This window comes from Hemibagrus wyckioides, linkage group LG15, assembly GCF_019097595.1.
Source record: "Hemibagrus wyckioides isolate EC202008001 linkage group LG15, SWU_Hwy_1.0, whole genome shotgun sequence".
Lineage (NCBI taxonomy): Eukaryota > Metazoa > Chordata > Actinopteri > Siluriformes > Bagridae > Hemibagrus > Hemibagrus wyckioides.
The window spans coordinates 23,027,698-23,045,197 of NC_080724.1; the positions used below are offsets into that span (position 1 = coordinate 23,027,698).

Here is a 17,500-nt window from a genome sequence, read left to right on the forward strand (position 1 = left end):
AATAAAGATAAATTACCTAAACACACACACACTCACACACACACACACACACTCACACACACACACACTCACACACACACACTCACACACAGCAGCGTTCCTCACCTTGTTGCAGGCACTGGATCCCGTCCGGTTGCAGGACGAATCCGGGGAAACACACACACACGTATGACCCCTGTGTGTTGACACACTGATGATGACACAGCTGGCCGGCGTACACACGGCACTCATCCACATCCTCCACACCATCCACCTTCTCCACCATGTTCTCAGTGTCCTCCACCTCCTCCAGAGAAAACGCCTGGTGCTCCGGACCTTCAGAAACTGAACACAGCATCACACATTCACTTCTACCACCACAAACTACTACAGAGACAACGTTTAATAGAAACCATCAGGATATTTCCAGTAGCATGACAAAGATTACAAACTCATTATATATAAATATCTAGCTTTAAAAATATGCTACCTATTTATATATATATATATATATATAGCATTTAAAAAAATAAATGAGATAAAATGGTAAGTCTTTCCAGATAAGATGCCAGAATGTTAAATGTTCACTTTTTTTTCTTTTTTTTTAACAAACCTTAAAACTGCTTAATGGAAACCATTAGGTCAAATCCATTATGGAGTCTAATGGAAATGAGTTGAGAGAATTCTACTGTATGATGTTTCCACCCTGAGGTTGATTATTTTCCACTAACAGGACATCCCCAAGTGTTTTATTCCTCTTTAATAAAAAATTCAGCTTGAGATGTTATTAAGAACCAGCACAGAAGAAGATGTCCTGAAGATGTGGCTCAACTTAAAGCTCCAGCTGACTGCTGCACAGCCCTGACACTGGAGACTCCTTCCACATGTATTACATAAACAGAAAACCTCCCTATGTCAGTGATTTTTAATCTGTTTATTATGAGTGGAGCGTACATGTCTGCTCTCTAACGATAACGTATTAGAGCGAGCGAATTAATATAAACCCATGTTTGGTGTAATTGTGCTGATTATAGTAATTAATTATAGTAAACTGATTATAGTAAACTACAGCAGTTGCGGAGTGTATGTGGTGTACAGTGTGCTGTGAGCTGTGTATGAGCTTGAGTCAGGATAATTCTTCTTCTGCTCTGTAACTCTCATTATTATGGTTCTGATCCAGGAGGAAAATGAAAACCAAATGTAAATGCCATGACTGCTGCATAAAAACACACATACACATGCACACACACACACACACAAACACACACACAGAAGGTTCAGCTACAGAAGTTCTGAGCTCAGGAAGAAAATAAAAGAGACTTGGTGCACAGGAACAGGTTTAGCGAACACAGACGGAGACTGCTGGATCTTTAGATACTACAAATTATTTATACAGAAATGAACTGAAGCCACTGCAGACCATTAAAATGTTTAATGGAAACCATCAGGTCAATTCCATTAGCAGGAGAAACATCATTATAAACGCCGGAGAGAGACAGATGGAAAGGCAGATAGAGAGACAGAGAGACAGATAGAGAGACAGACAGACAGATAGAGAGACAGACAGACAGACAGATAGAGAGACAGATGTGTGTGTGTTATAAATATACATACAGTACACAGTATATATATATATGAATAAAATACCTCTCCTGGGTGGGCTGGTGGCTTGGGGGCTTGTCCTCTCCCTGACTGTGCTCTGACTGGTCAAGCCTGTCCCCTCACAGCAGGTCAGAAGTGTGTGGCTACAGGTTGCACCCAAACCTTGTGGAGAGTCACATGACTCTCGCTGTGCTCGGAGACGCAGACCCAGTGCACAACACGTACAGCACTCCTGGAAACAGACCACCACATTACCCACAATCCCCTGCTGGGCAGATGCCCTATATATATATATACATACATACATACATATGTGCGTGTGTAAAATATTTGAAGTTGTGATTTTTGTGAAGTAAAAAAAAAGTTTTATAAAAGATGTGTGTATATATATATTTTATGAAACATTTTTTTTTAGTTCACAAAAATCACAACCTCAAATAATTTTTTTCCTTTTCTCCTTATTTATGAACTATTTTTATTTTATTTTATCCTTATTTATATATAATATTTAATTGTTTTTCTAATGTCCTGACTCTCTCTGTGCTTTACATTACTTTAAACAGTGCCATTTGTAGGACATTTTCCACTCCTCTTCACTGCACTCTTCCTTTGATCAGTTTGTCAGTTTGGTGTATTGGTGAAGGTGTGAAATAAGTTGATTTCCAGTTTTCACAGCACAAGCCACTGAAAACTGAATTATTTGGGCTGTAGTCACTTGGAACCAGTGAGAAGGAGTTGAGGTGAGGACGGAAAACCTCTGGCACAAATCACACGCTGGACTGACCCAGGCTTTTCCATTTCCACATTCCCGCTGAGCCAAGCATGTGCACGGCCCAGTCAGAGGACAGGAAGGAGTTGTGAATGAACGTGTGTGGAGACATTGGCCAAAAAGATTCTATTACTCCACTTGATCTACGTGCTGAAAACTTCCCAAAGTGATGTGACTCTACAACAACGCAACACTCCATCCAGAACCCACATTCAGAGAACTGGAGAAGAAAGATGATGAGAAGAGTGTGATGCTCTCCTCACTGTAACAATAATCGCTCATTGTAACACTACTCTCACTGTAACACTAATCTCTCACTGTAACACTAATCTCTCACTGTAACACTACACTCACTGTAACACTAATCTCTCACTGTAACACTACACTCACTGTAACACTACTCTCACTGTAACACTACTCTCTCACTGTAACACTACACTCACTGTAACACTAATCTCTCACTGTAACACTACACTCACTGTAACACTATTCTCTCACTGTAACACTACTCTCTCACTGTAACACTACACTCACTGTAACACTACACTCACTGTAACACTAATCTCTCACTGTAACACTACACTCACTGTAACACTAATCTCTCACTGTAACACTACACTCACTGAAACACTATTCTCTCACTGTAACACTGCTCTCCCACTGTAACACTACACTCACTGTAACACTAATCTCTCACTGTAACACTAATCTCTCACTGTAACACTAACCTCTCACTGTATCACTACTCTCTCACTGTAACACTACACTCACTGTAACACTAATCTCTCACTGTAACACTACACTCACTGAAACACTAATCTCTCACTGTAACACTAATCTCTCACTGTAACACTACTCTCTCACTATAACACTGCTCTCTCACTGTAACACTACACTCACTGTAACACTAATCTCTCACTGTAACACTAATCTCTCACTGTAACACTACACTCACTGTAACACTAATCTCTCACTGTAACACTACACTCACTGTAACACTAATCTCTCACTGTAACACTAATCTCTCACTGTAACACTACACTCACTGTAACACTACACTCACTGTAACACTACACTCACTGTAACACTACTCTCTCACTGTGACACTAATCTCTCACTGTAACACTACACTCACTGTAACACTAATCTCTCACTGTAACACTAATCTCTCACTGTAACACTACTCTCTCACTGTAACACTGCTCTCTCACTGTAACACTACACTCACTGTAACACTAATCACTCACTGTAACACTAATCTCTCACTGTAACACTACACTCACTGTAACACTAATCTCTCACTGTAACACTAATCTCTCACTGTAACACTACACTCACTGTAACATTAACCTCTCACTGTAACACTAACCTCTCACTGTAACACTACACTCACTGTAACACTAATCTCTCACTGTAACACTAATCTCTCACTGTAACACTACACTCACTGTAACACTAATCTCTCACTGTAACACAACACTCACTGTAACACTAATCTCTCACTGTAACACTAATCTCTCACTGTAACACTACACTCACTGTAACACTACACTCACTGTAACACTACTCTCTCACTGTAACACTACTCTCTCACTGTAACACTACACTCACTGTAACATTAACCTCTCACTGTAACACTAATCTCTCACTGTAACACTAACCTCTCACTGTAACACTACACTCACTGTAACACTAATCTATCACTGTGACACTAATCTCTCACTGTAACACTACACTCACTGTAACACTAATCACTCACTGTAAAACTAATCTCTCACTGTAACACTACACTCACTGTAACACTACTCTCTCACTGTAACACTACTCTCTCACTGTAACACTAATCTCTCACTGTAACACTAATCTCTCATTGTAACACTACACTCACTGTAACACTAATCTCTCACTGTAACACTAATCTCTCATTGTAACACTACACTCACTGTAACACTAATCTCTCACTGTAACACTACACTCACTGTAACACTAATCACTCACTGTAACACTAATCTCTCACTGTAACACTAATCACTCACTGTAACACTAACCTCTCACTGTAACACTAATCTCTCACTGTAACACTACACTCACTGTAACAATAATCACTCACTGTAACAGTAACCTCTCACTGTAACACTAATCTCTCACTGTAACACTACACTCACTGTAACACTAATCACTCACTGTAACACTACACTCACTGTAACACTAATCACTCACTGTAACACTACACTCACTTTAACACTAACCCCTCACTGTAACACTAACCTCTCACTGTAACACTACACTCACTAACACTAACCTCTCACTGTAACACTACACTCACTGTAACACTAACCTCTCACTGTAACACTACACTCACTGTAACACTAATCACTCACTGTAACACTAATCTCTCACTGTAACACTAATCACTCACTGTAACACTACACTCACTGTAACACTAATCACTCACTGTAACACTAATCACTCACTGTAACACTACACTCACTGTAACACTAATCTCAGACTAACACTACACTCACTGTAACACTACACTCACTGTAACACTAATCTCTCACTGTAACACTACACTCACTGTAACACTAATCTCAGACTAACACTACACTCACTGTAACACTACACTCACTGTAACACTAATCTCTCACTGTAACACTACACTCACTGTAACACTAATCACTCACTGTAACACTACACTCACTGTAACACTAATCACTCACTGTAACACTAATCTCTCACTGTAACACTACACTCACTGTAACACTAATCACTCACTGTAACACTACACTCACTGTAACACTAATCACTCACTGTAACACTACACTCACTGTAACACTAATCACTCACTGTAACACTAATCTCTCACTGTAACACTACACTCACTGTAACACTACACTCACTGTAACACTACACTCACTGTAACACTAATCACTCACTGTAACACTACACTCACTGTAACACTAATCACTCACTGTAACACTAACCTCTCACTGTAACACTAATCACTCACTGTAACACTAATCTCTCACTGTAACACTAATCTCTCACTGTAACACTACACTCACTGTAACACTAATCACTCACTGTAACACTACACTCACTGTAACACTAACCTCTCACTGTAACACTACACTCACTGTAACACTAATCTCTCACTGTAACACTACACTCACTGTAACACTAACCTCTCACTGTAACACTACACTCACTGTAACACTAATCACTCACTGTAACACTAACCTCTCACTGTAACACTACACTCACTGTAACACTAATCTCTCACTGTAACACTACACTCACTGTAACACTACACTCACTGTAACACTACACTCACTGTAACACTAATCTCAGACTAACACTACACTCACTGTAACACTACACTCACTGTAACACTAATCTCTCACTGTAACACTACACTCACTGTAACACTAATCTCAGACTAACACTACACTCACTGTAACACTACACTCACTGTAACACTAATCTCTCACTGTAACACTACACTCACTGTAACACTAATCTCAGACTAACACTACACTCACTGTAACACTACACTCACTGTAACACTAATCTCTCACTGTAACACTACACTCACTGTAACACTAATCACTCACTGTAACACTACACTCACTGTAACACTAATCACTCACTGTAACACTAATCTCTCACTGTAACACTACACTCACTGTAACACTAATCACTCACTGTAACACTACACTCACTGTAACACTAATCACTCACTGTAACACTACACTCACTGTAACACTACACTCACTGTAACACTAATCACTCACTGTAACACTACACTCACTGTAACACTAATCACTCACTGTAACACTACACTCACTGTAACACTACACTCACTGTAACACTAATCACTCACTGTAACACTACACTCACTGTAACACTAATCACTCACTGTAACACTAATCTCTCACTGTAACACTACACTCACTGTAACACTAATCACTCACTGTAACACTAATCTCTCACTGTAACACTAATCTCTCACTTTAACACTACACTCACTGTAACACTAATCACTCACTGTAACACTACACTCACTGTAACACTAATCACTCACTGTAACACTACACTCACTGTAACACTAATCACTCACTGTAACACTACACTCACTGTAACACTAATCACTCACTGTAACACTAATCTCTCACTGTAACACTACACTCACTGTAACACTAATCACTCACTGTAACACTAATCACTCACTGTAACACTAATCTCTCACTGTAACACTACACTCACTGTAACACTAATCACTCACTGTAACACTTATCACTCACTGTAACACTAATCTCTCACTGTAACACTACACTCACTGTAACACTAATCTCTCACTGTAACACTAATCACTCACTGTAACACTAATCACTCACTGTAACACTAATCTCTCACTGTAACACTACACTCACTGTAACACTAATCACTCACTGTAACACTACACTCACTGTAACACTAATCACTCACTGTAACACTACACTCACTGTAACACTAATCACTCACTGTAACACTACACTCACTGTAACACTAATCACTCACTGTAACACTAATCACTCACTGTAACACTACACTCACTGTAACACTAATCTCTCACTGTAACACTACACTCACTGTAACACTAATCACTCACTGTAACACTAATCTCTCACTGTAACACTAATCTCTCACTTTAACACTACACTCACTGTAACACTAATCACTCACTGTAACACTAATCTCTCACTGTAACACTAATCTCTCACTTTAACACTACACTCACTGTAACACTAATCTCTCACTGTAACACTACACTCACTGTAACACTAATCACTCACTGTAACACTAATCTCTCACTGTAACACTAATCTCTCACTGTAACACTACACTCACTGTAACACTAATCACTCACTGTAACACTAATCTCTCACTGTAACACTAATCTCTCACTGTAACACTACACTCACTGTAACACTAATCACTCACTGTAACACTACACTCACTGTAACACTAATCTCTCACTGTAACACTACACTCACTGTAACACTACACTCACTGTAACACTAATCTCTCACTGTAACACTACACTCACTGTAACACTAATCTCTCACTGTAACACTACACTCACTGTAACACTAATCTCTCACTGTAACACTACACTCACTGTAACACTAATCTCTCACTGTAACACTACACTCACTGTAACACTAATCTCTCACTGTAACACTAATCTCTCACTGTAACACTACTCTCTCACTGTAACACTACACTCACTGTAACACTACACTCACTGTAACACTAATCACTCACTGTAACACTAATCACTCACTGTAACACTGACCTCTCACTGTAACACTACACTCACTGTAACACTAATCTCTCACTGTAACACTAACCTCTCACTGTAACACTAACCTCTCACTGTAACACTAATCACTCACTGTAACACTAATCACTCACTGTAACACTACACTCACTGTAACACTACACTCACTGTAACACTAATCACTCACTGTAACACTACACTCACTGTAACACTAATCACTCACTGTAACACTACACTCACTGTAACACTACACTCACTGTAACACTACACTCACTGTAACACTAATCACTCACTGTAACACTAATCACTCACTGTAACACTAATCACTCACTGTAACACTACACTCACTGTAACACTACACTCACTGTAACACTACACTCACTGTAACACTAATCACTCACTGTAACACTAATCACTCACTGTAACACTACACTCACTGTAACACTAACCTCTCACTGTAACACTAATCACTCACTGTAACACTAACCTCTCACTGTAACACTACACTCACTGTAACACTAATCACTCACTGTAACACTAATCTCTCACTGTAACACTAATCTCTCACTGTAACACTAATCACTCACTGTAACACTACACTCACTGTAACACTAATCTCTCACTGTAACACTAATCACTCACTGTAACACTAATCTCTCACTGTAACACTACACTCACTGTAACACTAATCTCTCACTGTAACACTACACTCACTGTAACACTACACTCACTGTAACACTAATCTCTCACTGTAACACTACTCTCTCACTGTAACACTACACTCACTGTAACACTACACTCACTGTAACACTACACTCACTGTAACACTAATCTCTCACTGTAACACTACACTCACTGTAACACTACACTCACTGTAACACTAATCTCTCACTGTAACACTAATCTCTCACTGTAACACTAATCACTCACTGTAACACTAATCTCTCACTGTAACACTAATCACTCACTGTAACACTACACTCACTGTAACACTAATCTCTCACTGTAACACTAATCACTCACTGTAACACTAATCTCTCACTGTAACACTAATCTCTCACTGTAACACTACACTCACTGTAACACTAATCTCTCACTGTAACACTAATCACTCACTGTAACACTAATCTCTCACTGTAACACTAATCTCTCACTGTAACACTACACTCACTGTAACACTAATCTCTCACTGTAACACTAATCACTCACTGTAACACTAATCTCTCACTGTAACACTAATCTCTCACTGTAACACTACTCTCTCACTGTAACACTACACTCACTGTAACACTAATCTCTCACTGTAACACTACACTCACTGTAACACTACACTCACTGTAACACTAATCTCTCACTGTAACACTAATCTCTCACTGTAACACTAATCACTCACTGTAACACTAATCTCTCACTGTAACACTAATCACTCACTGTAACACTACACTCACTGTAACACTAATCTCTCACTGTAACACTAATCACTCACTGTAACACTAATCTCTCACTGTAACACTAATCTCTCACTGTAACACTACACTCACTGTAACACTAATCTCTCACTGTAACACTAATCTCTCACTGTAACACTACACTCACTGTAACACTAATCACTCACTGTAACACTAATCTCTCACTGTAACACTAATCTCTCACTGTAACACTACACTCACTGTAACACTAATCACTCACTGTAACACTACACTCACTGTAACACTAATCTCTCACTGTAACACTACACTCACTGTAACACTACACTCACTGTAACACTAATCTCTCACTGTAACACTACACTCACTGTAACACTAATCACTCACTGTAACACTACACTCACTGTAACACTAATCACTCACTGTAACACTACACTCACTGTAACACTACACTCACTGTAACACTAATCTCTCACTGTAACACTACACTCACTGTAACACTAATCACTCACTGTAACACTACACTCACTGTAACACTAATCTCTCACTGTAACACTAATCACTCACTGTAACACTACACTCACTGTAACACTAATCACTCACTGTAACACTACACTCACTGTAACACTAATCTCTCACTGTAACACTAATCACTCACTGTAACACTACACTCACTGTAACACTACTCTCTCACTGTAACACTACACTCACTGTAACACTACACTCACTGTAACACTAATCACTCACTGTAACACTAATCACTCACTGTAACACTGACCTCTCACTGTAACACTACACTCACTGTAACACTAACCTCTCACTGTAACACTAATCACTCACTGTAACACTACACTCACTGTAACACTAATCACTCACTGTAACACTACACTCACTGTAACACTACACTCACTGTAACACTAATCACTCACTGTAACACTAATCACTCACTGTAACACTACACTCACTGTAACACTAATCACTCACTGTAACACTACACTCACTGTAACACTACACTCACTGTAACACTAACCTCTCACTGTAACACTAATCACTCACTGTAACACTAATCACTCACTGTAACACTACACTCACTGTAACACTAATCACTCACTGTAACACTAATCTCTCACTGTAACACTAACCTCTCACTGTAACACTAATCACTCACTGTAACACTAATCACTCACTGTAACACTACACTCACTGTAACACTAATCTCTCACTGTAACACTAATCACTCACTGTAACACTAATCTCTCACTGTAACACTAATCTCTCACTGTAACACTAATCACTCACTGTAACACTACACTCACTGTAACACTAATCTCTCACTGTAACACTACACTCACTGTAACACTAATCTCTCACTGTAACACTAATCACTCACTGTAACACTAATCTCTCACTGTAACACTAATCTCTCACTGTAACACTAATCACTCACTGTAACACTACACTCACTGTAACACTAATCACTCACTGTAACACTAACCTCTCACTGTAACACTAACCTCTCACTGTAACACTAATCTCTCACTGTAACACTACACTCACTGTAACACTAATCTCTCACTGTAACACTAATCACTCACTGTAACACTAATCTCTCACTGTAACACTAACCTCTCACTGTAACACTACACTCACTGTAACACTAATCTCTCACTGTAACACTAATCACTCACTGTAACACTAATCTCTCACTGTAACACTAATCTCTCACTGTAACACTAATCACTCACTGTAACACTACACTCACTGTAACACTAATCTCTCACTGTAACACTACACTCACTGTAACACTAATCTCTCACTGTAACACTAATCACTCACTGTAACACTAATCTCTCACTGTAACACTAATCTCTCACTGTAACACTAATCACTCACTGTAACACTACACTCACTGTAACACTAATCACTCACTGTAACACTAACCTCTCACTGTAACACTAACCTCTCACTGTAACACTAATCTCTCACTGTAACACTACACTCACTGTAACACTAATCTCTCACTGTAACACTAATCACTCACTGTAACACTAACCTCTCACTGTAACACTAACCTCTCACTGTAACACTACACTCACTGTAACACTAATCTCTCACTGTAACACTAATCACTCACTGTAACACTAATCTCTCACTGTAACACTAATCTCTCACTGTAACACTAATCACTCACTGTAACACTACACTCACTGTAACACTAATCTCTCACTGTAACACTAATCACTCACTGTAACACTAATCTCTCACTGTAACACTACACTCACTGTAACACTAATCACTCACTGTAACACTAATCTCTCACTGTAACACTAATCTCTCACTGTAACACTAATCACTCACTGTAACACTACACTCACTGTAACACTAATCTCTCACTGTAACACTAATCACTCACTGTAACACTAATCTCTCACTGTAACACTACACTCACTGTACCACTAATCTCTCACTGTAACACTAATCTCTCACTGTAACACTAATCACTCACTGTAACACTAATCTCTCACTGTAACACTAATCACTCACTGTAACGCTACACTCACTGTAACACTAATCTCTCACTGTAACACTAATCACTCACTGTAACACTAATCTCTCACTGTAACACTAATCTCTCACTGTAACACTAATCACTCACTGTAACACTACACTCACTGTAACACTAATCTCTCACTGTAACACTAATCACTCACTGTAACACTAATCTCTCACTGTAACACTAACCTCTCACTGTAACACTAACCTCTCACTGTAACACTACACTCACTGTAACACTAATCACTCACTGTAACACTACACTCACTGTAACACTACACTCACTGTAACACTAATCACTCACTGTAACACTAATCACTCACTGTAACACTACACTCACTGTAACACTACACTCACTGTAACACTAATCACTCACTGTAACACTAATCTCTCACTGTAACACTAACCTCTCACTGTAACACTAATCACTCACTGTAACACTAATCACTCACTGTAACACTACACTCACTGTAACACTAACCTCTCACTGTAACACTAACCTCTCACTGTAACACTACACTCACTGTAACACTAATCTCTCACTGTAACACTAATCACTCACTGTAACACTAATCTCTCACTGTAACACTAATCACTCACTGTAACACTACACTCACTGTAACACTAATCTCTCACTGTAACACTAATCACTCACTGTAACACTACACTCACTGTAACACTAATCACTCACTGTAACACTACACTCACTGTACCACTAATCTCTCACTGTAACACTAATCTCTCACTGTAACACTAATCACTCACTGTAACACTAATCTCTCACTGTAACACTAATCACTCACTGTAACACTACACTCACTGTAACACTAATCTCTCACTGTAACACTAATCACTCACTGTAACACTAATCTCTCACTGTAACACTAATCTCTCACTGTAACACTACACTCACTGTAACACTAATCTCTCACTGTAACACTACACTCACTGTAACACTAACCTCTCACTGTAACACTAATCACTCACTGTAACACTAATCTCTCACTGTAACACTACTCTCTCACTGTAACACTGCTCTCTCACTGTAACACTAATCACTCACTGTAACACTAATCACTCACTGTAACACTACACTCACTGTAACACTAACCTCTCACTGTAACACTAACCTCTCACTGTAACACTACACTCACTGTAACACTAATCTCTCACTGTAACACTAATCACTCACTGTAACACTAATCTCTCACTGTAACACTAATCACTCACTGTAACACTACACTCACTGTAACACTAATCTCTCACTGTAACACTAATCACTCACTGTAACACTAATCTCTCACTGTAACACTAATCACTCACTGTAACACTAATCACTCACTGTAACACTAATCTCTCACTGTAACACTACACTCACTGTAACACTAATCTCTCACTGTAACACTAATCACTCACTGTAACACTACACTCACTGTAACACTACACTCACTGTAACACTAATCTCTCACTGTAACACTACACTCACTGTAACACTACACTCACTGTAACACTAATCTCTCACTGTAACACTAATCTCTCACTGTAACACTAATCACTCACTGTAACACTAATCTCTCACTGTAACACTAATCACTCACTGTAACACTACACTCACTGTAACACTACACTCACTGTAACACTAATCTCTCACTGTAACACTAACCTCTCACTGTAACACTACACTCACTGTAACACTACACTCACTGTAACACTAATCTCTCACTGTAACACTACACTCACTGTAACACTACACTCACTGTAACACTAATCTCTCACTGTAACACTAACCTCTCACTGTAACACTACACTCACTGTAACACTACACTCACTGTAACACTAACCTCTCACTGTAACACTACACTCACTGTAACACTACACTCACTGTAACACTAATCTCTCACTGTAACACTAATCACTCACTGTAACACTACACTCACTGTAACACTACACTCACTGTAACACTAATCTCTCACTGTAACACTACACTCACTGTAACACTACACTCACTGTAACACTAATCTCTCACTGTAACACTAATCTCTCACTGTAACACTAATCACTCACTGTAACACTAATCTCTCACTGTAACACTAATCACTCACTGTAACACTACACTCACTGTAACACTACACTCACTGTAACACTAATCTCTCACTGTAACACTAATCACTCACTGTAACACTAATCTCTCACTATAACACTAATCACTCACTGTAACACTACACTCACTGTAACACTAATCTCTCACTGTAACACTAATCACTCACTGTAACACTAATCACTCACTGTAACACTAATCTCTCACTGTAACACTAATCACTCACTGTAACACTAATCTCTCACTGTAACACTAATCACTCACTGTAACACTAATCACTCACTTTAACACTACTCTTCTGTGATTGCACAGGAGAAAATAAAGTCTCTCTTTAATCTCTCCAGGACAATATTTCCTGCACCTATTCAGAGAACCCGAGTCCCTTTACTTTACCAGATATGAGTCACAGAGATCTGCATCATCAGCTCCACAGTCACGCCCCTGTATTGCGGTGTTTATTCCAGATGAACACTGAGTTTCTCTCAGCGACCTCAAACAGCACTGCTTCTGAGCCCACCTGAGACATGACAAGAGAAACCATCAACACTACAATTATATTCTGATTGGCAAGAAAGTGTTGATTAATTCAGCAGCTCTGACAGCAGCACAGGTTTATATTAATGCACTCGCTCTGATATGTTATCACTTTTATAGTAACAGCACATTAACAGAGACTTGTGGCAGACGGTCCACATAAACAGATTAAACGATTGCGCATAAGATGAAGGTTTCTGTCAGAAGAAATGTGTGAGAATTTTGTGTCTTAACACATAAGGAAGGAGTCTCCAGTGCACCTGGAAGCTGTAACTTTTTTTCAAAGTTTTGCTCACATCTTCACAACTTTGTGGTTTCTCAGTAACTTGAACATAACGGAAGGGATGTTTATAGCTGCTATAATGGTGTAACAGAAACACACACACACAATACTTTCATAAATGTGTATCCATGACAACAGTAAACACTGCTGTAACAAACTGACAGAATTACGAGTTACCAGCAAGTAGAACCCGGGTCTGTCCTCGTGGGTACCATGTCGTTGCAGTGGCTGTGAGCAGAGGCCCAATTCTCACCAGCTTCACAGCACATGCTAACCTCCCTGGAATTGACTAGAAACACACACACACACACACACACGCAGACAAATATTAGAGAACATATAATACAAATAACTGAATGAATATACATGCATATGCAAATGTGGAACCGCCCCTTACAAAACTGCTTGTTTTGTAAGCTAGCAAACTAGACAGGGTTTTTTATACACTGATATAGCTGTGTACTAAAAAACTGATTAGAAGAGCACAGAAGAATGTGAGGTGAATTAGAGATAAGCAGATTAACTGCACTTGATAAACAGCTTGAGGAAACAAGCTGATGTGGAGTCATTTACATTCAAGTGATCTGACTGAACTCAGTAACCTCAGGATACCATGGCAACCATATTAAACACTAATGTTGCTAAAATAAGGTCTGTGATGGTCATAGTGAAAACACACACACACACACACAGTTCTCTTAAGTCTCTCTGGAGGCTTAATAAAAATACCAGCCTTGATCACAACATGGCAGAAAACCAGTGTATCTCTGTTTTATTGGATGTTCCATCATCTGTAAGCAGGTTATAATGCGTTTATGAAGACAGGACACAATATTTGAGCGGTCCCTTTGGGGAAGCTTTCATGTTTTAATGTAGAAGTTAACAACTAATCAGAAAACATTTCAACGCACAGTCACCATGCTGTAGTGTTTTTCACAGCACATGTAAGAGTTCCCCTGGCGTGACCTTAACAGTTCTGTTTTTTATTGGTCATTAATTGATTCAGTGGATCTAAATGTTTGTGGTTCTCAGAGTGAGGAATGTAAATCTCAGAGTTTCAGAGATTAAGAACATTTATTAGGTAAAAAGCAGATTTCCAGGATTTAATAAATGAGCCAAAGGTCATAGTGGCAAAAAAGAACTTCCTAAGAACATTAAGAGGAAACCCTGAGAGGAGCCAAAACTGTAAACGCAGAACCCATCCTCGTCCCATCAGCTCTGGAGAGTGGAATTACAGCAGACATGCTTCCAAATATAAAAATCTTAGAAAATGTGTGGCTTAAGGATGCTGGGGGTAGATAAGTAGTCATTGGGTAGATCAGGGGTCTTCACTTCCTAAAAGGGGTCTTGATGGGAATCCTGTCTGAAAGGCCAAGTCTTGGTTCTAAGGTTCTATATCGAGGGAACAAACTCGATCCCTAAGATAAGATGTGGACTGCTGTCGCGAGAACCTCTTAAAAATGGTGGATTTTAAAGTTCTAGCTTGTTCTTGGGATTTTAGTCAGTTTTTACCTTTTTTGATTAGAAACATCTACAGTCTGTGCGGTTCTACACAGAACATCAAACCGTTACCACAAAGGGACGGACTGAAGAAGGATGTATGTAGACACTTGTATCTACTTGTATTGTATTATCTGAAATAAAATATACTACTACTACATATTATACATACGACTATACTACACATTATTATTATTATTATTATTATTATTATTATTATTATTTAATTGTAATTGAATTGTACTTTAATTATATTAATATTTAAATCATTTATATTATTATTATTGTTATTTTTAATGTATTTATACAAGTATAAAAGTACGTTTTTATTCTTTAAAAAATTTAACTGAAAGCACAAATTCATTCAACTAACAAACTGCTTAACTGATTAAATTAATTCACTTGGTTTTTATTGTTATGTACTTCTACATTATAAATTCATTTATTAACATAAATAGAAAATCATTGTAAAGCATGTGAGCCTGATGAAGTGAACTGATTCCCTCTCTTTTACTCTAATTGTAATGACAGGTTTTGGATAATTGGACACAGGGTTATGTTTTGAAGGATTGTTGTCTTGACTGAGCTGAAACAAGTCTTATCATCCTGGTGAGCTCACTCGTGTTTTTGAGGCAGTTTACCCATCCTGAAAGTGATTATTTATTAAGGACATGACTCCACAACACCCAACTGTCAGGAAACAGGAAAATATTTCAAAAGAATTCTGTCATTTTTACTTTTTACTTCATTATAAATTTGAGTGTATAAAAGATTCTGGTGCTTTTATCCAAACAGAAACAGAAGAAAGTTTTCTCTCTTTCTTATTTAGACTTTTTTTTAAACCTCCTTCCTAAGAAACACGTGATTCTGAGTTTTTGATTCAGGGACGTCAGAATCAGCTTTCATTTTCATTTTTTTGTGAGACAGACAGATTGAGACAGAGTGAGAAAATCAGAGTAAGACAGTGAGTCAGGCAGAGTGAGACAGACAGAGTGAGACAGACAGAGTAAGAAAGAATGCAACAGACAGTGTGAGACAGTGAGACAGAGTGGGCCAGAGTGAGACAAATAGAGTGAGAAAGTGAGACAGACAGAGTAAGACAGTGAGACAGACAGAGTGAGACAGAGTGAGATGGACAGAGTAAGATGGTGAGACAGAGTGAGACAGAATGAAACAGTTATGCTCACTCACTCACGCTCTGAGAACCGTCTCTGATATGATCTCTTTGTGTAAACAAAAGCGGACAAGTTTAATTTGTTCAGTTTGAATGAAAGAATTCTATAAAGAAGAAAAATGATTCAGTGGATGGATAAACACAACAGAAGTGAAGTTCACTGCTTATGTTTATTAAGTCTGTATTTAATGTATTCATGGAAATATGAAGCTATAAAGGCCAAGGTGTTGGGTTTCCTCCTTCACCCAGTTTCCTCCC

The 17,500-nt window shown here is 38.7% G+C and overlaps 1 protein-coding gene across 1 annotated transcript in view; it reads right to left on the reverse strand.

Moving 5' to 3' along the window:
- LOC131366296 (fibulin-2-like) overlaps window positions 1–17,500 on the reverse strand; it is an 89,753-nt gene that overhangs the window by 65,303 nt on the left and 6,950 nt on the right. Inside the window, exons 3-6 of the mRNA XM_058410652.1 lie at window positions 14,746–14,857; window positions 14,145–14,268; window positions 1,627–1,813; window positions 106–324 (exon numbers count right to left, since the gene is read on the reverse strand). Coding sequence (XP_058266635.1) covers window positions 106–324; window positions 1,627–1,813; window positions 14,145–14,268; window positions 14,746–14,857 — 642 coding nt within the window. The remainder of the gene's footprint in view (window positions 1–105; window positions 325–1,626; window positions 1,814–14,144; window positions 14,269–14,745; window positions 14,858–17,500) is intronic.